The following is a 27303-nucleotide window of genomic DNA, read 5'->3' on the forward strand; positions in this document are numbered from 1 at the left end:
ATCTGGTGAATTTGCGGGATAAAACAGATTTTAAAAAATGATGGCTGAAGTGATATATAATATCGCACGCTTTCGGCAAAGATCAATTTATCTGGCACGAAACGACTTCGATTAGTCGCGATTTTAATATTCTATCGGCGCTCTACTGTGCAAGCAGCAATAAATATTCCGCTACGGGTTGCGCGACATTTCAATCACCCTTCATTATAGTGTCGATGCACACCCAGGGCTTAGCTGGTGGCTACCTCGGTAGCGCGAACTCGGCTGTCGAAGAAGGCGCGAGAGCGTGCAAAGGGAGAGAAACGTCTGTCTGAGGCTAGAGCCTCGCTTTCCCCGCCCGCGGCCAAAATCGTTTCCGGACCTGGGTCGGGGTCCAGGCCCGATCATAACCCACCTCCATTTTTGTCAATCAGGCCCTTCTCGCTCTCTCGTGAGTGTTGCGCAATTTGCGTGCAAAATAAAAGAAAGAAATGGGCGTGTACTCCCGTACACGATTATCGAACAGATACACAATGTATAAATTATAATTATTCTAACAATAATTAATATCCATAATATTTTCTCCTATAATCAAGTCTGCATTTACAAAACAATTATTGTATCGTCGATACGATATATTCCTTCGTTAATTTCTCTTTAAAATGTATCATAATGTCACTTTAAATAAATAAAATGTTAAGGACATGATTGTATCAGTATGTCGTACTATGGTATTTAAGAATTGAAGAATATTAAGTATATACGTGACGCTTTTCAAATTGACCAATTTTAGAAACTTCTTATAAAGAGAGAAAAATATAATAGAGCGTTATGTATGTATTAGGCAGCCTTTAATTTTCAAATATTATAATACAACATATTAAGTGTCAAATTTATGGTTTTATTTATTAGAAATGCTTTTTTTTAATTTTATTATAAAATTTAAAGAAAACGAAGTACGTAACGTACGTTTCGAAACACGTTTTCAAGTCGCATCATTACATTTCAGAATTTGATTGCGTAGAAAAGCGACTAGAGATCAGTCAACGTCGTCCCGATCGCCTCGGGATCGCGCTGCCGATCATCCGATATTTCTGCCTATAGGCCCGCTTCATCCTCGCGATCCGCGAGTCGATCGTTTTCACAACGATCCCATCTAGCATAAATCTATCTGCGATTATTACGCAAACCCTCGATAGCTCACCGACACGGCTGCACTTTATCGTTCCCCGATCTATTTTCAAACGCCGCCGGTTAAGCCGGCGGGTGTGCTCCGACGTGTGTACGTGTGCGCGCGCGCGCGCGTGTGTGTATGTGTGTACATATAGAAACATTGCGCCTTGGACACGTATCTTTTCTACCGTAACACATTGCTTAACCCCTTCCGAGCCGCATAATAATGCGCATACGTGTCATATATCTGCATAAGATCAGACACAATAAACCTCCAAAAAAAAAAAAAAAGCATAATAATGCGCACTCCTGTTTTACGAGTTCTAACTAACCACGTCACCTATACTACGTTCGTCTGTGTGTATGTTTACAGACGATTTGAATTTCCGACATGGCCTTTCACATCACGGTGTTCCATATCCGCCGATCATCTAATCCATAAGTTATTCAATGCGCAGACGACTGTATTTGTTGCATTCGACCGTTAAAGCCACAAATTTCTCGTTTTTACAGCCAACTTTATATGCATTTTTTAATTCGTCACGTGATTCCCGTCAGGCTATTTATTATTTGTAATATTTTCATTTGTGTTGCCTGATAATATATGAATGTACTCACCGCAGAGTTGTCATCATTATGCACGCAGAATGAGAGTAAAGATCTTACCTGAAATAAAAATACAAGTGTCAATATGGAATATAAAATATAGAATTAAGAATATTTCTTGCTTAATTCACATCTACAACAAATGTATTCTAGTGAATGTAATTGACCAGAAATAATAAAGAACCCTAGTAGCAAAATACATTGGCAGTATATTGGCTAATATTGGTTAAATATTGGTTATATTGGGAATGCATTGGCCAATATTTTGCCAATGTTTCTCAATGTAACGCCAGTATTAATTATAAAATATTGCCTCCAAATTAAAATGCAATTAATGTCCAATATAAAAAATCAATTGGTTCAATATTGGCCCAATGCTGAACCAATATCGAATCAATATTTCTGCTTAGACAAATTGGCTAATTAAGATGAAGGGTCCATTTACAATATTGGACCAATATTGGGAATATTGTCTTTATACTACTTTCCAATGTTATCATATTGCGCCAATGTTTTTTGCTACTAAGGAAGGTACAGAAATTATTGATAGCTACGAACAATTTTAATGATTTGTACATTAACATGTGTAAACTTTCATGATTTAGATACTTCTAAAATCGTTCTATTGACATGTTTATAATATTTCATGCAGTACTGTGTCTGTCTTACTTCAGTCAATAATTTTGTAGGTTAGATTCCGTTGGGAGCAAACAGGACGCGACAAACAAGATGATTTTAATCTAATTCAATTTCTAGCTTCCTCTCTCATCCGTGCCAGACAAGATTCTTGAGTCTTAAGTCTCCGTGGGTAATCGAACTTCTAAATAACCCAAAGGCAAAACGTAGCAACATCGAGCTTACGTGCGGGAGCGAATCGTCCGTCAAGTCCACACAGGATATCGGATGTGACACTGCACATATTGATACTCGTCAAAAGATCACGCGGCGATCCGTAGATACAGATGTACCCGTAGCGTTCAATCGATCGACAGCGAAGGAAAAATTGAAATGCTCGACCGGACAACGTGTCCCGTTCAATCAGATAGAAATACGTATCGCGTCCGAAACCGTTTGAAACTACCAAGCGCGCGAACGGTCCACCGTCGATAATTCCCGAAGTCCCGAGCGCAGCCGAGTGCAGCCGACCGACTCTAAGCAATCGACAATCGATCCATCGCGAAGATGAAATATGCACCGTTCCAAAATCTCGAAAATTGCAGCGGAACGAATACGAACGCGACTAACGAAAAGAAATAAATTAGAAGTTTATATTAAAGTAGAAATTCGCCGAAAAAGACAAAACTACCGTTACCGTTACCGTATCTGATCGGGGGGAGGAAGGGGGGGAGCGGTCGAAGTGTCTTTTTCGAGGATAGCGTCACCGGACGAGCACGCGATTCTCCGAAGCGGAACCGCGGCGAGGATCGACGTATCGTTCGCCATCTCGAATCGCGCGCGCGAGCGAGCGCGCGAGGAGCGATCGTTGTCGGCGAGGAGGAGCTGTCGCAATCGGAAGTTCCGTCTCGCAACCGGCGGTGCGTCGTTCCGATTCGGCGCACTCGCGCGAGTAGAACGGCCGCCGCGCGCGGAGATCGGTGAGCGAGAACGCGTTCGTCCGAGCTCTCGAGCGCCTACGTTCCCCCGCTTCTCCCCGTCGTGGTCCGTGTTCGTCCGCGCGAGTAAACGTTTGTCCTTTTTCCTTCTCTCTTTCTCGGTTGTCTCAGCTGTTAACTAGCCGACGCGTAATATATGCGGCAGAAAATTTTGCCCCGTTCATTTTCTTCTATTGTGTTAAAGAAGAAAATGTTATTCAAAGGAGATATCTCTTTGATTTATCTAATCTAGTCTTTCGGTAAGTTTTGTTTTATAGTATATGATTTTATAGTGATTTTTATTATTTCTCATTTTTCGTCATCGTAACCTTCAAAATTACTGTGTCTACATAGATTATTTATATTATTTACGTTATATTTACACAAATGTTTTTCATGTAGACAGTACAAGCAATGTAAATTATTATGAATCAGATGACATAATAGAGAAAGAAATAATTGAGCTTTAAGATAATTATTAATAAATCCTACTTTATTGATAAAATAAAAAAACTATGTAAATTTCTGCTATTTCTGATGAAATCTGAATCCGCGATGATGGATCGTCGTTTAGTTTACAACGCAACACCTACGTGTAAATGATATTCTATGCGTAAACGCCCAACCCTGCTTCTAACGATCACTTTGCGGATTTCTCGCGGCGTGTGGTGTCAGTAGCTCCTCCGCGGCCGCCGCGTCGGTAAGGACGAATGCTGGCGATAAATTCGCAGGTAACCGTCAAGCGCGACGCGGTCGATACTATTCGCGAGTGATCGAGTACGCGACTGCTCCGTCCGAGCGCTGCCGGTCGGGCCGAGTCGCATCGGGCCGAGTCGCGACGACCGGCCTTGCAAGGCTGCAGGTTATTGAACCTTTGGCCTACTGCCGCCGCGCGCGCCACGTAATGCACGTATACGCGCGAACGGGGATAGCCGTCGAACGTTAGGGGAAGAAAAAGGACGTGCGGCCTGTGACTTGGCGACGTCGGCGAGGAGGGCTGGACGAGGCATGCGCCCGCGATGTGTATTTGCAGACGGTGAGTTTTCCCTCGCTTTCGACAGTGGCAAATTTTCGGATGGCAGATGGCATAAAGTTGAAAAATTCCTCCGAGAGTCTTTGCCAGCGGGTAGATAAATAGTATTGAATAAAAAAAAAAAAAAATACACGTTTCTTTTACCCGCCCTTATAAAAATGCAATAGCAGTATTAAATTGGCTTGTAATCGATACCTATTTTAAGTATTAAAATCACTACTGTTATAATACTTTCGACACTTAAAATAAGTAATAATTACTGCTGCTTCGTATTAGATTTTTAATAAGGGTTTTGTGTAATATTTTAAGAAGACTGAGCACTAAAAATTAGAAAAGAGACTTGTCAGACTTTCGATTATTAAGAACATAAAATGCAAACTTTGTTTGAATTCTTTTTATATCCGCTTTAATTTTCTAAACGAGACGAAAGTAGAAGTTAATAAAGAAGATTTTGTGTGAAGTCTTTATCATTTTCTTTTAATTTTAAGAGAAAGGTTTTAAATTTTTTATAAACCTTGTAAGAGATTTTAAATTTTTTATAAACCTTTTAAGAGAAGTTGTATCAACCTTGATAAATAAGCGATCAAAACTGTACCGTTTAAAAAGAAATGAGATTTTACAGGACAATAAAAAATGGATTTCTCAATATGTCTAAGAAAACCCCTAACACTAATTTTACATGAAGAAGTCGAGACATGCCATGGTCGCGTGCGAATTACGCAATGCGGGGCTTCGCTGTCGGATATATAATATAATATTGCCGCGTAAGCTCGTTAAAGACGTTAAATCTTACGCGACAGACCGACATACCGATTACATGAATATACGTGATATACATATATGACAGACTAAAATAAATCTTTTAATATTGCAAGAAGGATTAAAAAAAGTTTTTATACAAGTTCAAATTTTATCACGTATGTGATTATAATTTGAGTACGATTAAGAATGATTTAAAATGTTTAATTTATTACATTTAGATATAATTTTTTGAGATTGAGAATTGAAGGATTGAAGAACGCTAAGTTCAACAGTTTTCTCTTTGTTACGGTTAAATAATTACGACTAAGGTCTGTTTCTATCAACGTAGATTAACTTTAATCTCGATTTAATTTACTTGTTATCTCATTCTAGTGCCAAAAATTAGAAAGGGATAAAAAGTAAGTTAATCCGAGATTAAAGTTAATCTACGTTGGTAGAAACGAGCCTAGATGACGCTAGTCACTAGTTGACAAATGATTTAAGATGACGTTTTATATTCTTACATTAAAAATTTTTTTAACTAATTAGAAAAATTAAAAAATGTATTTTTTTCGCTAAAAGTGCAAAAAAATTGATAATGTTTCTTATAAAACAGATTTAAAAAACGTTTCCTTAAGATTTGTATTCATTTTGTGTATTAAATCATTGTACAATTCAATTTTTATATTTCTACTTAAGAATAGAACCCTTTGTATTATGCATATTAATTTCTTGGAAGAAGCAGAACTTTGCGAAATAAAAAAATAGAGAGTAACTATTTTTCCAGTGGATTAATAATAGTAAGAATCGTAACAGGCAATAGTGACAGAAACCTGTGCTATTGCCAGGTTAAATCGCATCATTCTCGCAATCAGTCATGTTAACGGAGCTGGTCGATGTGATGCAGTTGAGGCCAACAATAATAATAACAACGATAATAGCAACTCCGTCGGGGAATGCGCGCTGGGTAGTTCTCCCGGACACGAACGGTAAAACGACAAGGAGCTCGACCTGCTAACCCCTAGACCTGTGGGACGCGCTCGCGCACGCGATCACGTTTTCTCGTAGTAGCTCGCCTTTTCCGTTACGCGGTAATTTTACGCGGTGTGCGCGCGCGATCAAAACGGCGCTTTTAACGCGCGAGAACGGTAGCGCGAATCTTGTTGTTGTAATCGTCGTGACTGCCAGGAAAAAAATTACCCACCGGGTAACCGGTATTCACCACCCTAGCCGTTTGTTCCTTCGAACTCGAGGCTGTGTCTTAGGCGAACGCCGTGATGATAAGCTTTCATTATAAACGTCGTCTTAAAAGTGACCGCGGCACGATCTTCCCCGATTGCGAACCTCGATTAATAATGCCCGTTAAGCCTGTACGACGGGTTTACTCGCGTCTGGTGGCACTGATTAAATGGACGGGTAATTTTCGTTGCGTCATCTTCGGATAATTGTCAGGTTGGTAATAATTACAGTTAAAGACTTCCCGATTATTGACATGTTATTATTGGCCGGATTCACCAACACCATTAACTGTAATTTAATCGACTACTCATTTCCTCTTATAATCCTAATGTCGGTTATAATCTAGACGCGAAAGAAACGTTTAACTACCGCTAAATGGCGTTGGTAGAAATATCTCTGTGTCACGTAAAATCTACTCCGCGTTCATCGACTACATTGACGTACAGCTACGTCATATAAAATCAATGCGTTGCCGAGTATTGACGTACTAATGCGTCATATAAGACGGTAGGTTGGCGATTATTGATGTAATGCTGTAATAGTACGACTTGTTATCCGTTATATTTTAATATCGACTCCATAATACCGATCATTATTTACATCAACATTCTACAGATGGGTGCTTAAGCGATCTTCAGACATAAAACTTAGCGGTAAATGCCATAAATTTAACTGTCAAATATCGAGTTTCATCAAGAAAGTGTTAATCATTCTTAAATAACTGGCAGATAGAAATTTTGTTTGCACATATACTTAGCACCTCTTAAAAATAATTACATACGGTATGTTTCGAAATTTTAGAAATTTCTTGAAATATTTTATAGAACAATTTTTTAGATAAATGTAGATTTTTTAAATATTTTATTTGTACGTTAATCGTACAATAAAGATTATTGTTCATAATTGTCCATCATATATATTTTTTATTTACATTTATTTAAAGAAATATGTCCAACTTTTTTGTTAATTGTTACTCTTGTATAATTATAAGTGATAAAAGATGGATAGAGACCGAATATGATATTTTACTAATAACAGTCGAAAATACAGAAGAAAATTGCTAGTCTCAATATAGAATTATTGAACATATCATGTAGGTGTATTAGCTTCTTTGTTGGCATTACTTTTAAACAAAGATAATAACATTTTACAATGCAATTTTACATTGCAACAGCTGTGCGAGGATCGCATTACTTTTAAATAAAAATTACAGATGTTTAACCACGTTTTTGAAGATTTTGATAAAAAATTCATTTCTTTTCCAATTATTTTGCAATATTTGATTAAAATTATCCTAAAATAATATAACCAAAAAGAAAAATTGAACCATGTATTAAAGCGAAAAGATCGTGCGTTCCGATACCTTCTTACATAACTACGCTGAATTTTCCCATGGGGCTATCTATCTTTTCGTGTATCCGTGTCCGCGTCAAATACCCTCTCTTCGCCCGTGAGGGGCGCCTCCATGAGCGCGACGAGGATGACGAGAGAGGCACGTGGGGGCTACTCATGCATCGGCGAAGTAACGGTGTCCGGTAACCGCGTCAGAGCCGGTGCTAGCGGTACTCGCCGGCGTTCCGTTACTCGACCGACAGATCCGCTAACGCGACTCGCGCTCTCTCCTTCTCGCTCGTTACACTCTGGCTCCTTTCTCCGTCACCGCCATCACCGCCACCACCACCACCACCACCACTGCCGCAGCCGACACGCCGTTCCTCGTCATCCGGGCAAGTACCGGCGCATCGCGAGCCGCTCCGTCTCGCCGCGCGATTCGCGTGCTAGCGGAGTAATGGCCCGGCGTTACGCCAACGCGATTACGCGATTACACGAGCGAGATCGTGGACCCGACCGCCGTTTCTCGCGCGGTACAAATGATTCCAGAGGACAGACCGAAACGCGGGACGTTTGCTTGATGCAAACAGCAGAAAAATTAGCATGTTTGCCCACAAAACATTTGGTACGATTTATTGACGTATGTATGTCAATGTTTGAGGAGCGCATCCTTTGAGAAATTTCGAATTGGCCCTTTTTTGCCAAGATTTAAGCTAAGCTTCAACAAATGAAAATTTACTAATACAATTTAACATTACGACGAATTGAGATGTGTCAAGAAAATAATCAGAATGATATACGTACAAAAAAAAGATAATAAAAAGGTTTCCTAACTTTTCAGACATTTTTTCAACCATTAAAGTTTGGCTAAATTTTTGTTTGATATAAAATGATCAGAGATGGCAAAATAACATTTCTAATTAAGATCTTTTATCGTCACTTTAAATTCTGTCACCAGTGGATCAATATATTCATCATTTAATATTGTAATTATTCCTAATATTTTTCTAATTATATTTCCCTATATTTCTCTTTCTTATTGCTTTTGATACAAATTAAAACTGTCTAAGTTTTCAATTCTCAACAATTTATTGATAAAAATAAAATAAATTGAAATGCTGCCATTAAGATTAGAGAAAAAAATCTTCATTCTTTTTATTCGCTGTCGTACCTGTTCCCGTGATCGGCGGAGATGTCAGCTGTGAACTGCTTATATCTGGAGGCTGTTGTGTTTGTTGCTGCTGCTGTTGCTGTGACGGCTGCTGTTGCTGTGGTGATTGTTGTTGTTGTTGTGTCTGCTGTTGTTGCTGCTGTTGCGGGCTGTTCGCATGCACGCTGCCCGGACTTGCTCCGCTTTCAGCCATTTTTTTTTTCGCACGTTTGCTTTCGGTAAAGATACGAGTTAATACGAGCTATGGCATTTCTACATGTGATAACTGTCGAAGACAGCGTCGTTGTTGTTGCGTTGTATTGAGGCCAGCGACGAGATGAGGATAAATGAATCGGACAGTCAATTTGAATAGTCAGTCACTTTCAAGATTACTCGAGTACTTGCTTCTATCCCATTATATTTTTGTCTACATGTAAATATTCATGTGCGGATTATTGCAGAATTTATTTGCATCTCTTTGTAATCGTCGGGATCATTGTCTGTGAATGTTTAAAGCGAAGATTTCTTTCTTCATGAAGCGTTCACTTCTCACTCTTAATCTTTTGTTGTCTTTCGTGTTTGATTGCTGGTGTTATATTGATAATGTTGATCTTTCATTACGTTATTATCGATACGACGTTTGTATCGATACGTCACACTTTTACGATGCGCTGGCACAACTCACCGATTACGGAAAGAATTTTGAGCTCGATGTATCTATTTTCAATCAATCTTTTGCCATGTACAATCGGACATTTGTCTCGGTTTATTTTCTGTTTTTGGTTAAACTTCAATCGATTAAGTTCATCAGCTTCAAAAGGGCATGCAAGTGGAAGACGAGGAATCGAATAGGAAGTTTTTAAGAGATGTTTAGTATCATTGTGCACTATTGAAAATTCTTGAAGTCATTGTTTTTAGTTTAAGAAAGAATTTACACGTATATGAATAAAGCGAATGTTTTTTCAACGCGTTTGAAAGTAGGGGAAATTGAGCTGCAGGTTGGACCAAGAAGCTAAGGGCAACCACAACAAACATCAGGGTAGAAAGTAGAAGAGGGGTGGTTGAAACGGCCTCGAGTGGCTGCCCGTTGAGTCGATAGGTCAGTGGGTCTCGTTCGGAGAGGGTCGCTTCGATTCAACCACGCGTTTCCTCGCGCGCAGCCTCGAAACAGTGAGGGAGCGTAGCGGTCGAAGTCCTTAGACCCGGTGCGAGTTCGATCTGCTCGACCGTGTGGATAAGGAAGTGCAAGCACTATCACCGAAACAATCACCAATAACTTGAAGCTTTCTTTGAGTAATCGGTAGCGATTGTTCACAAATATAACGATTCTGTACTCGATCTGATTGATGTAATCGGTTATAATCGATTTTGACAATTACAGTGTCTGTGAAATTGCATTGCCGAAGTACAACGTATGAGGCAATGACTGGTCTCTATTGCGAATTATGACAAATGTAGTTAAAGAAGATAAGCGCATGAGAACAGTTCCACCCTTCACTGTCATCCATAAGGTGTATTTATTGCCCGGCGATTGTGACAATTGTTTTCTCAAAGATTGCTGGAATCGTTTAATGTATACTATGAAGGGTGAATTGAGAAAGATCGGTTACGATCGAAGAAAAGAGAAAGAGAGAGAGAGAGTCTTAACGAAAAAATTCGTGATTTCGCTCGTCATCCGTCATAAACCAGTAGATAGCTCGAGGATGTCCACGTTCGACCGTGATCGGTCATCGGTTTGCTCTTGGCTAAGATCATCGACTGGAAAGTATCGGATCGTCGATCGGATTGAACGAAGGACAATGCGAGGCGGTGCTCGCGACCTTCGACGATTAATTCGACGGCTGCGGTCGATATCTCGCCACCGCTCGCGACCGCTAGCCCCGCACGCGATAAGATACTTTAACACTCGCGACGAAACGCTGCCATCGGTCGTCGTGATGGTTATCCGTGTCGCGATGCTCCTCCTCCGTCAATTTCGCAGATCACTGACATTCTGGGTCGATCACCACACTGCCGGGGACACCCACATCGCGAATCACTCGCACTCCTTGTATGTTGTGTCTCGGTATATGATCCCTTCGCTTTATCCCCGTTCACCATCGACATGAACTATCTTTCCGTCAACTTCAAGTGTTTCCTCGAGTCCGATGTTAAAAGTATTCTACGGATTGATTATCGACAAGTTGAGATTGGAAGGGATAAGCTGGTGCACTCGAGTGTTCTCGAAGATACCTCCGGGAAAAAGCACGACAGCTTGAGGGTTGTTCGAGGGCCTCGTGGTTTCACATCGTGCTCGTCCGTCGTGATCGCCGATGATGGAAGCAGAGGGCTCGCAGCTCGTCACAGGGAAAGGCACGCTTACTTTTGTTGCTGGCAGCGCGAATGAATCGTGCGCATGATGAATAACCCTGCGCGCTCCCGGGTTAGATCCGCCGAGAAGGAAACTCGTCAGGTCCTCGCGTCCCGGGCTCAACCTTCCCTTCTTCCAGCCTTCCTTTCGTTTCGGCGCTATGCACTTTACGGGGCACCAGTGGCTCCTGCTTGCACCGACCACCACCAGATGGCATCCAGGGACTTGACTCGCCCCCGAGCAACTCCCGTTCCACCCCCGGAACCCTCGCCTTCACCACCCCGCCCGGGTTACGCTAGCTAGCGAGGGGTTTCAAACTCTACGTAATATTTATGGCGAGGTGGAAGGGCTTTCCTCACGCTGAGATCATTATTTAAGTTATGATGTATAGTCAGAAAGGGAGATAACTAAGAGGGTTGATGTAATATAAAGGGAAGCTTAATAGCAGCGTAAATGAATAATAAATATTGTTGGTAATGATGACAATTTTAAATATTACATGAATAGCGTAAATAATAAATAAATATTTATAATAATAATGGATTTGGGATATTACATGAGACAGTGTCTCACGCCATATATAATGAATCTTTTTATTAAAAAATTGATATGTTATTACCTTTGTTATATTATATCTTTTATATAAAAAGTTGTTCTATTTATTATGTTTATTTATATACTAATGTTTTATATTTATTACTAAATTTTTCCTATATATTACTAATATCCATTTTATTGTTTTTTGTGTTATTTGTCCATTGTCATAAATTATAATTAAATAATATATTTTACATATAGTTGCGTGTGCAAATAGTTTGCATATTTTGTGCATATTTTTTAAATATTATATAGTTAATCTAAATATTCTATTTTTACAGCGAATATTTTTACTTAAAAAATATTTTTTTAATATATATATATATATATATATATATAATATTATATCAATATTGAAATTGCATAGAAAGTAAGAGAAAAGGAGAAAGAGATTGCAGGGTTAAATTACGCGCCGGAAATTCTTCAATGAATGGATGAACTAGCGTAAACTGGCCTTCCGATGATTCGGGGGTGGTGCACCTTGCGCATGTGCGACTCCCGTGCGACTTCGCTACCCTTCCTTCGATCGCGTTACTAACCCGAGTTCGTTGGAGGATAGCTCGTCTTATCGGATAAACGATAGAACAGGCTGTGCTATGCTGCCTATCTATTGTGCGCCCTGCCGCAAAATCCTTATTACTTTCATTTTCTCTTTCGGCGACGAAAACGGTTTACAGTCTAAGGGTAGCGATTACCTATTAAATATTTAGACCTCTGTTAATAAATAATCGACAGGGCAAGGTGGGACGGTATCGCGTTTCTGACAAAGATGATTAAAATTCCGAAATGTTTTGTATTAGAAGACAAATGCTATTGAGAGAATCCCAACAATAAGTCACAATGACGTTGAAATAAAGCGCGACTAATTGAAAAAAGTGGCTTTTGATAATAATAACTTTCGAGTTATTTTGACGTCACACACATTTTGAGGATTTCGATTTGTAATGACTGTTGGTTCTGCTTGTTTTACGACTGAAATATTCGTTAAATTATTTTATTACAATGATAATCTTTGTTGGATAATATTTATGACCATATAAATTGCTATGGCAAGTTTACATTTGTATGCATACTCCAAGGAGGAATATAGCAGCCATAAAATCATTCAATGCCTGTTTTTAATTTCGATAATCAATTTTCCATTCTTCGAAGATCTTTTCACGTGACACTCGAATGCCTCTGCGAATATCGCGCTACCGTTATTGTGCACCCTCTCGAATGGCTCTGCGATTTAAGCGTGTCCGTTTCGCATTGAAACCGTGTCCGGGATGCGAACGGAGGGGAGGCGCGCGCGAAATGGACCCTCTCCATCGGGCCCCGAGGAGGCTCGCATCGGGCCCGGCGCGAGACGCGAGCCGTTGCATTTTCAGAACGGTACTCCTAACTGTATCTTGCATGTGTATAGGCGCGTACGTGTGCCGCGCCGCTCACCTGTCGGACAGCCGACAGCGGTTGGTGCGATCGCCGAACAACAGCAGCCGATGAACTCGCCGAGCGACCGACGCGACCATTGATCCAGGGAGAACTGGTGCACCTCGTCAGAATCGTACATTATGTGGAATAAACACTATTTTTTTCTCTTGCTATTACATATTAAAATCCTTTTTTAAGTGGCTTAAATTGATATGTTTTCAGTATTTTAATTTGGAAGAGATTATAAATTTCACGTTTCCTTTAAACATTATGAATATAAATGACATTAAATACAAGGAAAGAGTAATTTTACTGAAATATTTAAACATTTAACTGGATGCAGATATAAAATAATCTTTATTAGTCTGTAAAATAATTACGTAGGATTATATTTAAGCTGGTTGTTAGAATGTCAAAGCTTTTTGCAACATCACTAATCATGTTTGAACACTCTTCGTAATTATTTTGATGGTATAGCAAATTTTTTTCAGATTTGTATCCAATTAAAATTTTAGATACTTCAGCAAAATTGTTCTTATCGTTTAAAAAATTGAATGTCACTTTTTTATTGTTAATACATTAATTTTTTACATTATAAGCAGTTTTTGTTAAAAAATATACGTAGAAGTTGAAATAATTATTAATTCATAATTTAGAAAATAAGACTTTGTGAAAGGAAAATGTTTCCGTATTTACAGTCTATATTTTTATTTTTGTTTCTCTTATCCATAATACTGGTGGCTGAATGACTTAAACGAGCCTCCCGAGCTTCGGAGAAGGATACGCGAGGAGCAACGGTTAGCGGATCTTCTACGTAGGTATTTACGCTATATGCGGGCCGCGTGTACGGATACTCACGTAATGTGGGCCCGTTTGCCGGAGGTACCGTAAGACCTTGCGGTATTACGTCACAGCGATAGAGAACTAACGTGGTTAGGAAGGCGTACAAAGGACAACGGAGAAAGGGGCAAAGGAGAAAGGAGGGGCAACACGCTTCCCGCGCAGAGATAAACTCTGTCTACTTTAAATTAAAATTCTTGACGCATCGTGGACGAACTCTATTTCTGTCCACAAACATGATGTCCTAAAACGATATATAGTTATATTTAGATTCAATTTATTTCCATCGGAAACTTGTCTTTAATTATTAAAATATTTCCTAACAAATACTGACATGTGATAAATTATTAAATTATTAGTAATATAAATAAGATTATTTAGTTTTTATAATTAATTTATAATAAATTATTTGTTGAAAAAAAGTTGACATACAAGATGTGGCATGTTAAAAGAATATAAAATATAAGTATATTTGCATATATTAATAAATAATTAATATGGTAAAGTACGATAGTGTCGCGTCTCCTGTGAAGATTATTAAAATCCTAAAATACTTTGTAGGCAAATATTTAGAAAAGTTTTTATAGCTAAAGTTTTTGTTAAATTATTTTGTTAAAATTTTTGGCGAATAAAACAAAAGTTGAAATATGAAAATTATTTCATAAAATGTAAAAAGAGTAAATTTAGAAATTATATATCTAATTAAGTTTGACAAATGGGATCAATTTATTATCTTTCAGAATATAAAAATATTTTTCATAAAGAATTAAGCTCCTTTCAGAGGACAATAATAAAGATGTGATAACTATTAAAGATATGATGTTCTCTTCTCTTGTCAATTTAGTTAAATTAAAAATTAAAAGGTGAAAATTTATACATTTAGAAATGCATTTTATGTCGTACGATTGAATTCGCAAAAGTAAATCGGGTTAAAACAGCCATTGACTTTCTGCATGAATCAAGGCGAGTGGGTTAGAATCGTGGATTCCCGCTAGTTTTATACCGTTTTCCGTTAAGCTTTTTATGCGTGTTCGCGTGCGTGCGTGAGTATGATTCCGATTTGCGGATGTTTGGTTTTATGCGAGCCGATGCGCGTCCTGATAAGCTCTCATCGCGTGCAACGAATCGCTCACATTGCACTCGGATAACGAAATTTTTTCCATCAGTCCTTCCTAATTTATTCTGTAATTTATTTTCGAGTTTCATATAATGATGGAGACACGAACTGCTCGTTGCATCAGTTGAAAATAATATAAACTTGTAGTATGATTTGAAATATTTAAATTACGTCTATAACGTTTAAAAAATAATGTAATGATATAGTTCTGTAGAACATATTTTTTATTATAATTTGATCCCAAGTATTTAATAAACTTTTCAAAATATTACTTTCTTATTTGACAATAATCAATTATTGGAATTAACACTAATTAATTAATGCAATGTATCTCGAAAAATTATATCATTTACTTTTAATTTAAAATATTTTTTAATTGTAAATCTTATGTTCGTATTAATTAATTTTTCGTATAAGTTTAATTTTCCAAATCATTATTTTAAAAAAATTGACAATTAAAAATTACACAAAATCAATAAATTTAAAAATCAATACAATATATTAAGGGGTAATAAGCCAAACTTGTTTGTCATGCTATTACAAAGAAAAACCTCAACTCGTACATTTAAAACAATTAATTATTTTTAGATAATTTTGAAGCTATATTATACTCGAACGTCAATCTATAAGTTGCCAAAGAATGTCTTTTACCGTTCGAACCAACGTACCGTTATCGTTTAAGGCGTATCGTTTGTCCTTACTCATTACTATCTTTTATGTACAAAATCAACCGATGGCGAGTCAACGGACGAAGTCAGCGCGGAGCGGCATGATGCTTCGTAAAGCGTTTCGCAAAATCGCTCCTGTCGGTGCGGCGAGCGAGCACGGTGCGCGAAGGCCTCGGTTAAAATCCACCAGGCCCTTCCAGCCCCCTCCGGTCCGACACCCCACCCCTCGACCCGGACCTCTCCTTCCCACACCCTCTGTCCGCCTGCCGACGCGGCCCGCGTCCACGTGTTTCTATCTGCGGTCAGTGCACTTTGCTGCACGAACCGCGGCCGTTTACCGAAGGTCCACGCAACGCGACCGCGCTTAATAATCATCCTCCGGAGGATCGTCGACCCTGTGTGCCCGAGAGAGCGCAGGAAGCGCAGGAAAACAAAGCTGGCATACGAATTCGGCAGATTGCGGAGCGGAAACGTGGAGGGCACGCATTTCGTGCACGCAATAAAGGATAATGAACGTTGGATTCGTCCCTGAGAGAATTTGATGCTGAGCCTTGAAAAATTGCAAATTGTTTGATTTAAGGCCACCGAAATTTTAGGAGGATTTAAGGGGGAAAAGGCTCGCACAAAATATAACGCTCATAAATATATCAATCTAATCTTTTTGAACTTTTTTTTCCTTATTCAAATTTCTCATATTTCTTATACTTTTCATTCTTCATAAATATGTATTACGCCTTTTACATTCCTAAATCGAGATATTCTTGCGCATATGTCCCATTCTGTAATTTACTTTGAATTATTTATTTTTGACTGACAGGCTGATTATCATTTCAAATATCATTGATTTTATCAGCCCTTTAATTGTTTATATATCTTTAACTTATTGATACCCACAAATATATAAAACTTAGCTTTACATTCTCGGTCTTTACACTGATAGTACTAAATAGCAATGGATCTTTGTTTTCCAGATTCCCGAGAGATCGTTGAAACCATAAATTCTTCCACACGTACGCCCTCGGTTTCCCGGAATCATCCCGCGGATTCTATCTTCACTATTTCGACATAGTATGTATAGAGACGGAAGTGAGGGAGGCCACGAAAGATCCAAAGCCCCGATAAGGGAATACGCGTGGGTTCCGGTCATTCGTCTCCATCTCGATATTCTCTGGCGCGAACGCCGCCGCGTATCTCCGTGTCGCTGACACGTACTAAACGGAATGCGCTGCTCGGAAACAGCGTCGTGCGACGTCGCGGAAGTGAAAAAATGCAGATGCAATCAGTGCGACGACGTACTAATGACGACGCGAGTATTTTTGAGTTGCGGATTGCTGACATCACTCGGGCTAAAAAAAATTTACGATTTAAGTCGCCTCGTCATCGAGATATCATTTCTGTCGTCTGGTGCCCACAATTTTTCCTAATTGCAAGTCCAAAGTTTGCAAACAGAATACCTAAAGTCACTGGCGGGGTAAATGACCGTCATCTACCCATACTATCAAGCGTATGTACCCATGATGTTATTCGTTAATCAGAAATATTTTTATATATCAGTTTAATTTAGGTAAATTAGTATTTTGACACAGAAATTACTGCAAGTTTTAAATTACTTTTGTGAATTTTTTAATATAAGTAATTGTCATATAATTTTTTATTTTATGATTATCATTTTAATGAGAGATCTTGTTACATATTATAACATTAATTAACTTATTTGTGCCAATTTATAAAAATTTTTTACACCTCAATCTATTATCATTCAATAGGAATTTAAGATCGTATAATAATATAATTGAATAATAAAACAGAAACAACAGGATATTTAGACGATATATTTATACTGTAATACAATCTAATTTTCAAGCTCTTGATAGTCAGAAGAAGCTAACAAACATGACTAATTTGATATGCTAATCAGCAATTCGTGATTAAAGCAATACAGTTTATCCATATAAGCGAATTATTAATTCCAAATGATCCTAAAATTGCTTTTTAAAAGCGCATAAGCTTCTGATTTAAATAACAATTAATTTTATTGCATCGTCGCCAATTCATTCCCAGTAATGGGAGAATAAAAGGCCTACGCGTAGATAAGTAGACATGTATACGCCGAGGAGAGTGACAAAGAGCGCTAGGGTATAGAGGAGCTAGGAGGAGAGCGAGAGGTAGGGGAAGATATATAAACGGATGGCCCTAGGAAGGTTCACGGCCGGGTGGTTGCTTCAAATCAGGCAGGTAAGGTGCTTCGACGCGAAGGAGAGACATCGCTCTCTCGCCACGTGGTGGCGAGGAGGAGGTCAACGTCCTCCAGACGAGGTTCGTGGAGGTGAGCACTCGTGGAGGTGAGCCACGGCCGGTGACTTTGCCTCGCGCGCGGACTTGCCTAAAGTTCCTTCCCGCCGTTCATTCCGTTCATTCTTTGTGTCTTACGAGCCGCCGTACAATCCCTCTCTTTGTCTTTCTCTTAGATACCGCCAGAAATTTTTGTCGACCCCACGCGGTTCAATCACGCGACAGGCATCACGCGCATGCCGCGCGTATCGTCGTGATTGATGTACCGTCGTGCTGCAATAGGCGCGTGCAAAGAGCGATACGAAGTTGAGTATCACTCCATAGGCATATCGAAGACAAAGGGTTAATTACTGACGCCTACGGGTTTTCTTCCGGGCCATTCTTCGTCATAGAATTTTTTTTCTTTTTTTTAGGAGTAAAGAGAATGTCCCTGAGAAGACAAGCATGTTCACATGTCCATTATAATAGCTAGACTATGATTATATCTCGTTCATTGTTGTTATGTTCGACTTAAAAAATTGATATATTTATTTGCAATTTGTATGCCAATTTCCAATACATAATTTTTGTTACGACTAGTTCATTTAATTCAGATACAGAAAATCTAATTTCACGCATCATTCTTTTATGCTGAATCATTATCATGACTCTTCGTGAGTTTAAGGCATTGTTTAAAAAATGTAATAGAATTTATTTAAACTATTCAACATTGTTTAAGCAAAATTGCCTCGTCGACAAGGTATTCCTCATTTAAATGTGACAAAAATTTATTTAAATCTTTTCTTTTAACTGGTTTCACTAACTGTCTGCGATATTGACTTTTGTGATTCACGAATTTTCCATTCCTTTCACGGCTAGCTATGGCATTACCTCTGCGAGAAGTATTCTCGAAGCAATCTCGGAGTTAGCATTGTAACGTATGCGTAATCGCGAAGGGAGCGTTACGTGGGCCGTGTCCGCGAATTCGACGGTCTCCCGAATAGGAGAGGGAGGGAGCCGCGAGTTTTGGCCGTGGCGAGGACGAGCAGAGCCGAGCGGGTCGAGTGAACGGGCGCGTAACACCTGCGGTCGACGACCCTTGCGGTGCTATCGAATACCTGCCGACGCGACGACTTGCTCGTTCACGCTCGCATCGCTCTTTCGGTCCCCGGAAGGGACTTTGATTCGGCGATCGGATCGCGATTATCAATAATACTTAAGCTCATTTTTTTTTTTTCAAGGGAGTTCTAGCTATCTCTCTCATTTTCGCCGGACATTAATTATAGTGGACTCATAAAAAAATATGAGTCAGCTCGATGTTATATGTATTTTGCAATATATTTGTGTAGCAGTTAATTAGATGTAATAGGTACCTTGTGTAACAAAAAGTGTTATCTGCATTGAAAGATAGATAGAGAAATTGATAGCGTAAGGAAATGAAGCTAATATTGCAGATATCTAAAGATACCAAAATAGGTGCTTTGTTCGATTCATAAATCATTTTGTGCTCTATGTATACATATTGATTTATGTATTTATCCTTACAGATGATACAATCCTCTCCTCTGCTACTTTATATATCTATGTCCTAGATCTCCGCGTCAAGATTTCAAATTAATTTAATTGATTAAATCTTTTTCATTTCTGTCATATTATTGACGAACTAAAAGAACGTATTATGTCTATCTTGGTGTCCATTTTAAATTATACATTTCTTTAATATAAATTCCTCAAAATAATTATTATATGAAATGAACCTCAATTTTACAAAAAACATAATGTGGACGACTTCTATTCGCATACGATCAATGAAATGTTAATAATGAAGAAACAATTGATGTGGAAATGAAGGCGACACCTTAAACGATTTAGAAGCTATTTCGGACAAATTATAAATTCTAATTGTCTTGTTATCCATTTACACGTCATATCATCATTCAGTCGCCCTACGCTCAATATCACTATTGCGTGTGCCTGGTAAGGTCAAAATACATGAAAGGGCGTTGAACGTGAGCTCGACCTTCCTTTCCATGACTTTAAGCGCTCAACACCAATGTTCAACAAGAACTGAATCCAGAAGAGAGGAGATATCGTCCTATGAGTCATAGGATAGAGCATGACCGAGCTCGAGCTGTTATTCGTTATTCGAATTGGTTCCCGCTAATACGTGCTCGGAATGCTTTAAAAATGATCTAAATACGTAACTTTTAAATATAATTTTTTAATAATATTTTTATTAAATATAGCTTTATAAACAAGTAAAATATTTTTATTATTTTGAATAAATCTTTTTTCTGCATTCTGCTTTTAATTTTAATTAATATAGAATTATTTCTTTTACTATTATCATTAGAGTCTTCCGGAAAAAGAGAAAAAAATATTCTTTTTAAATTTCAGATTTAACATATTAAAGTGTCATACATCTATGTATGTGTAGAAACATAAGTATCTTTGTAATATTAAATATGTTTCGTATAACTGTATTTGGTAGGAAAAATATTAAAATAACCATTGTGTATATGCTTAAATTCAGATATAGTTAACGTAATTATTATTTAATATTATCATTAACTTATAATCCTAATTAAATTTTTATATAAGCTTCTTCTGTATCAATAAATTCTAATATGTGGGTTGTCAAGATAATTGTTTCGGAAGAGTTAATTATAGTGAGGAGATTGAAATCACTTCATCTTCAAATTCCTCAATCGATATAACATTAACGCACGTTAACGGGCAACGAACTCGAACTCAAGCTAACGGGCTTTCCTGCTCGAGTGTTATTGAATGAGAACCTCGGAGTTTAAACGATCTGTCTGTTCGCATATGATCTTTTTTTTTACAATAATCAAAAGATAAAATAATTTGCTTAAATTAAAAATGTAAATCGTAACATTAACAGAAAAACATGTTCTCTATGGAATAATTTTACAAACAAAAAATACATAATTTAATTTTGGTTGTATTAATTATTGTATTAATTATATATTGATCTAATATTTGGCTTATTATTGTTTATATACATGTCGCTTGAAAAAGACGGTTTCCCAAATTATTGTCTGGTCATTGTAATAAATATTACTACTTATTCCGATAATTGATATGTTCGAATTGATATGCACGAAATGAGAAAGGTTCGAAACCTAGCTGGGGTAATATTTTTTTGCAATAAGTTTTTTACAATAACAAGTTTTCTAAAATGCTTGTAGCATCGTAGAATTAAATTGACGATCGAATTTAATTCGAGATATTAATTCTAGCTTTAGTTCGATTGCATTTGCCAATTCGTATTGATACGCAATTAGATAGAGCAGAAAGTATTTTTTTTAATGATTTAACTGATATTTTGTTGAAAATCAAGTCCGCTTTGATCAAGAAATATCACTTTTTTCTTATATTAATTATTATATATTATCACATATTAGTCTAGTGCTTAATTTGTTATTATAAAAATAATTATAAAAATATATAATATTGATTAAACATTATAAAAAGAGTTGAATATGTAATATAGCATGTAAAAGAATAATAACTATTAAAATTATATGTACTGCAGACTTAGAAATAAAAATAATTTCAATCTTTAGTTATCGTGAATCATAGCAATATATACACGTAAGTAATAGGAGTGACACATCGTGAAGAAGTGTCATGTTCTTTTAGAGAGAGACACCTGTCTTTCCTTTTCTGATAGATGTTTCGCACGAGGGTGGATCGGAACATGCTCCTGTAGATCGTAAAGATGTGGAAGACACATGGACCAGGTTTGAAATGGAATGGAGTAATAGTAGTGTAAGTAATAGTAATAGTAGTAGTAGTAGTAGTAGCAGTAGTAGTAGAAGAAACAGTAGAACAGAAAGGGAGGGAAAGATAAGACAGGGCGCAGGTGGGGGTGGAGTAGTAAGAAACAGCTGGTAGGTTGAACGAGTCGCGCGAGTTCAATGACTGGAGAACGAAGAAGCGGAGGAACCTGGTTTTGAGTTAGGTAGGTAGGTAGGTAGGTAGGTAGGTAGATAGGTAGGCGCAACGAGTGGCGCAATTACGCGCGTAGCTACGCACGCTCATATAATGTGTATACGCACGTCTCATCCGTGGGGTGTTATACCGATACATGATATTGGTACTTGAAATCGAGTGAAAATACCGACCCTGGATTTGACAAAAAGAAAGAAACAAGAATATAAAATCGAGGATAGGTACATGATGTTGCATGTAATTAAGAGTTTGGTATTAATGTTAACTTGTTAGGATATCTTGATATACATTTTTGGTACACAATCAAAACTATAGCTTCTTAAAATATCAGTAAGAAAAAAAGAAATATTGATGCACAAGTAATAAAGCGAAGAAAGTTCTTATTACATTAAATGCTTATGCTACATATTAACATTTGAATGATTTTGTAGTGTCATTAGTATTTCCAGTTATGCCTAGCAACAGCCCTCCAATACTTTGTAATAATAATCGTTCATTGGGATGTAAATGCTCTTACGTACGCGATATTTGAATATCATTTAACTTTTTGATGCAAAAAACGAGGAAACTATTAGAAAAAAAACAATGTTTGCTCATATTTTATGCAAAACAGCTTGTAATTATTTTTTAATCAAGAGAAAGTAAATAAAATTTCAAATTCATATGTTATTCGGAAAAATTTAAGTAATTTATTATTTTTTATATAGTTCTAAGGTAAAGTTATTTATTTTATAATATATTGTTAATTGCGATAAGTCTATCGTGACACATAAATATTTCGATTGTTGCTCGAGGTACGGAAAGAAGTGCTGCAAGACGATGCTCGAACTTGCTTCAAGTCGCTCAGAGCCGCTCGGTCATGGGCCTACTATAACGGTACCCGGCAGCGTAATTTGGGTAGAGGCTTCCATCGACATATACAGGCTCGGTTCATCGCCTGCTTATACCCTTCGTGCGTTTCGATGTACACGATGCGATATGCTTGGATAATGTCTTTACATCAGTGGGACCATACTTACACGACTTGTGGGGTTATAAATAAATATCCGGGGTTACCGCCCTCTTTCATTCTCACGCATTCTGGAGAACTATAGTTTGATGGGATAATTTTACATTCCTTTGAATGGTTGCGAATTCGACGGAGGTACAGTTGATTCGCCGATAACTGCAGTCTATATTCGTATTGTTTTATGTAGAGAACAACAATTGTGTTTTTTTAGAATATTATAACAATATCGATTTTAGTAATAATAACAACAATTATATCGTGTAATAACATGTATTTGTAACAGAATGCAAATAAATCTAGCTACGTGTTCATTGTACATCGATATATTTAAGGTTTAATATTTTATCAATTTTAATATTATTTGGAAAAACAGTTTCAAAAGATTGCTGATATTCTTTGAGATGTATTTGGTATATTTTTAAAAGATTGTCTCCTGGTATTAAATGTAAAAAAAATATATATATAAATTATATTATAATCGTTATATATTATGTTAGTTCTTTGAAATATGTTTATTTTTTAGTTTATTTGTTAATAAAAACTGAAATAATAATAACATCTATATTGATCATTGATGATATTGCTTGGAATATTGTTTAACTATATTCCGAACAAGAAGGTAAAGAGAACTCTGACGATTGATTTCACTGGCACAGAAATAATCTTGTTTTAACAAATAATTGTATTCGTATATTTCGCTTTTTAATCGCGAATTTATTACAATCAAAATTGTATTTTTGTAAAAAAGAAGAAAGGTAAGCTTAATTAATACTTATGTGTAACTAAAGGAGAATGGAACAATAGAAAATAGAAACGTATTATTAAAACCGATTATTTGCAAAGTAAAATTTGGATATTAGAATTGAAACGACCCAAATTTTTAAATTACATTAAAATATACATTGCAAAAAATAGTTACATAAAAAAACGTTGTACATCATACATTGTAAATTTGTTATTACGTGGTGCCAAATCTTTTTCTGTGTATCTATATGCATTTACATTATATGTCACTACAATATAACGCCTTCATTTGTTGTTATCATGACATGGCTATCCTGAATTTTCATAATAATTTGTGTCATGAATTTTTATAGTACCTTGTATTATTTTACCCCGCGGAAAATATGACACAATGCACGTGAAGCTGATTCCGTAATCTCATCTTTCTATCTCGCACGATGGAATTCTCTCTACATGTCTCAATTTACTTCGATTTCCACCAGGTCGAATGAACTCTTCTCTATTTTGCCAACGTCGAAATTTTGTCCACGACACCGTCCATATCACATTCTGCGATAAAGATAAAGAAAAGTGGAGAAACTCGAGGACAAAGACGGAGAGCGGGCGCGCACGAATGCGTGGAGGGATCACGTGCGTGCGTGCGTGCGTGAATGTGGTGTACGTTCAAGAAGGTTCATTGACCCTCGCTTTTGTTCGTGTACCGAGCGGCGAGTTTGTCGGCGCTTAGTTCGGTAAGGCGATGGGCGCAGGCCCATCGGGGCCTCGGATCGGGAACCGAAATCTGCTTCATGGCCGTGTCCGGTTAGGTAATCGATCGCAACGCCCTTAAGTTTACCAAGGTCTTTGCCACCTGTCGCAAGAAGAGAATCTCGCTTTTCATTACTTGCCCTTCCCCTTCGTTCGCGTGTACCTTCCCGCTGCTTTTGATTCCCCCCACTTTGCCTGCTTATTTTTTCCGTTGTTGCTTAATTTTCGATTGCGTAATATTTCTTTAAATACAGATCTTAATGTTTCAAACCTTCCGCCTTTAAATTATTTGTCATGTTTTTTTTAATATTCTTCAAATTCGCGCGTTTGTTCTTTATTTTTTTCAATATTTCTAATAATATCGGCTATTATATAGCGTATTCTGTTTTGTTTGCTTATCTTTACCATATGATTTAGCATGTGAAATGCCTACGTTGTCACTGCTGTCATTAGTGTAATTTGACGCGTTATATCTGCTTTCGCATGCATTCCTTTAATATTAACTCATCTACGCTTTGTCATGTAATTTTCACACCTACTACACTATCACCACGGAGAATTATTTATTGTACTTTTATTACTATCTTTACATTTCTGACTGTTTCTTTCATGTATTGTTTTATATTTTATTTCCGTTACAGAATTTTCCCATATTATAATAAAAAATTTATTTATGTAAGACATTTTATAATTTTATTTATTATTTGACAAAAATTTATTTTAGTTTTTTAAGTGTTTAATTTTCTTTAAGTATTAAATTAGAGGGATACATTTAAACGATTCGAAAATTGAACAAGTATAAATTGGTATTTCCAAAGTTAATCTTACTAATATTTAATCCAATTTAAGCAACCCTTTATAATGGATTCTCCATTACTACAGATGCTGATAAAATTATTATTGTTTAAATATAATTTTATTCGATTTGATTTTTGGTAATTTGTGAAGTAAGACTACATTGATTAAAAATGTTAATATAATTTGTACGATAAAAGCATTATCAATCTATTTAAACTATTTATGTTTATTATGACACGCAATATAAATAAACGGTTTAATAATATATTTTATGCTAAAATTATTTATTCGAACATTCATTAATTCTGTTTACTATATTTTTCAAACAATTGAATTATTGATTTTACTATAATGAAGAAAATTAAATATCGGCAGAGTTATTTGTTTTTGGTTAAAATTGGCTAATTATCATATACTCAAAGAGAATATATTCAAAATTATACTAGCTATCCATTAGTCGACATGATAGCAGGTCGTAATTACAGATAGACTCAGTAATAATAAACACAATATTTTAGCTATTGAATGTATATACAGAGATATGCAGATATATAAAATTAAAAAAATATTTTATAGAACTTTAATCGTTAAGTAACTTTAAAATTACTTTTATTTAGTAAAAATTTAATCAGTTTTTTAAGTAAATGTATATTATTGATAATTATATGTATTCGTCAAATTAAAAGATTTAAACTGCATTAAAATGTAATGATATAATATTACCGTTGTAATATACATCAATTTTCTTTTTCAGTTAATAATTGAAGATTTGGTAAATTGTGATAAGAATAACAATATCTCGTAATTAAGGTATTATAGGAAATAATCTCAGAAGATCGATGCAGATGATTACGGATGATGGAACGAAGAGATTTTTTGAAGAGCGCATACTCGATGGATCTCGGAGGTAAAAGAGCGTCGCGGATTACGCGACCGCGTCGTCAGTGTGTTACTGACCTCGAGTGACCCTGCCATCGTGACCGCAACATCGCGTACTGTTACCTTCTGCGAACGAGCCTATTTTTCCCTAGTCAGTATTCCTTTTCATTCTGATTAAATATTCTTTTCTATTACTACCCTACTCTTTTGAATAATTCGAGATTTACTCGCTAACCTAATCCGTCCGAGAAGAATCAAGAAACGCTTTGTATAAATCTAGACAGAATCAAGGAAGAATAGAATATCATGAAATCTTAATCATTCGTTTGTCAAGATACTTATGGAATAGTCTTCTTTTTCTTTTTAGCATCACTGTTTATAATATACAAGTGGAATATAGTTGTAATATTAATTCTAGATTCGGTGAAGACAAAGAAGTAAAACATAACTTTAAATATAATGATAAATTAGAAGTTTATCTAAATACAAAGGCCCATGTGTTTTATAAGATAGATATAAAATTATCATGCAATTTAAAAATGTCTGACAGGATAAATCCATGCGATAATCGTGTCGTCAAAAATTAATATATCTTACAAATTATTCGATATTGCAAAAGGCAATCATTTGTCGTCTCAGAAATTATTACATCAATTTCGTGTTTAATTAAAAAATATTTGATAAATGTTAAACTTGTCATCAAGATTTTATTTCGCTAATTATATTATGATTTTTAATATTTCAAATTGTTAGCGCATACTTACATAGAACAAAAATTTATTTTATTTGTCAATTAACTTATTCCAAAAAAAAACGGAAAAATGCAGGACACAAAAGTGTCTTTTCTATTAAATCAATAATTCACAGCAAAACTGTTAAAGCTCTGAAAAATCGATGTCGCATGAATTTTTGATCCCCCTTTAAATCTACACACTCGGATTTGTTTTTATCTCTCTGAGAGATATTTAATCCTTTATGCTCACAATAAATATTATCTTAATATTACACATCGCGAAAATATTTAATAAAATAAAATTTTATATGATAACA

The 27303-nt window shown here is 36.5% G+C and overlaps 1 protein-coding gene across 1 annotated transcript in view; it reads right to left on the minus strand.

The window, feature by feature from the left end:
- LOC105836991 (probable nuclear hormone receptor HR3) overlaps nucleotides 1-11415 on the minus strand; it is an 82652-nt gene extending 71237 nt beyond the window's left edge. The window contains 1 exon segment of the mRNA XM_036286116.1: nucleotides 8867-11415. Coding sequence (XP_036142009.1) covers nucleotides 8867-9059 — 193 coding nt within the window. The 5' untranslated portion in view covers nucleotides 9060-11415.
- Nucleotides 11416-27303: the final 15888 nt, after the last annotated feature.

The sequence above is a fragment of the Monomorium pharaonis genome, chromosome 4 (assembly GCF_013373865.1).
Source record: "Monomorium pharaonis isolate MP-MQ-018 chromosome 4, ASM1337386v2, whole genome shotgun sequence".
In the NCBI taxonomy this organism is placed as follows: Eukaryota; Metazoa; Arthropoda; class Insecta; order Hymenoptera; family Formicidae; genus Monomorium; species Monomorium pharaonis.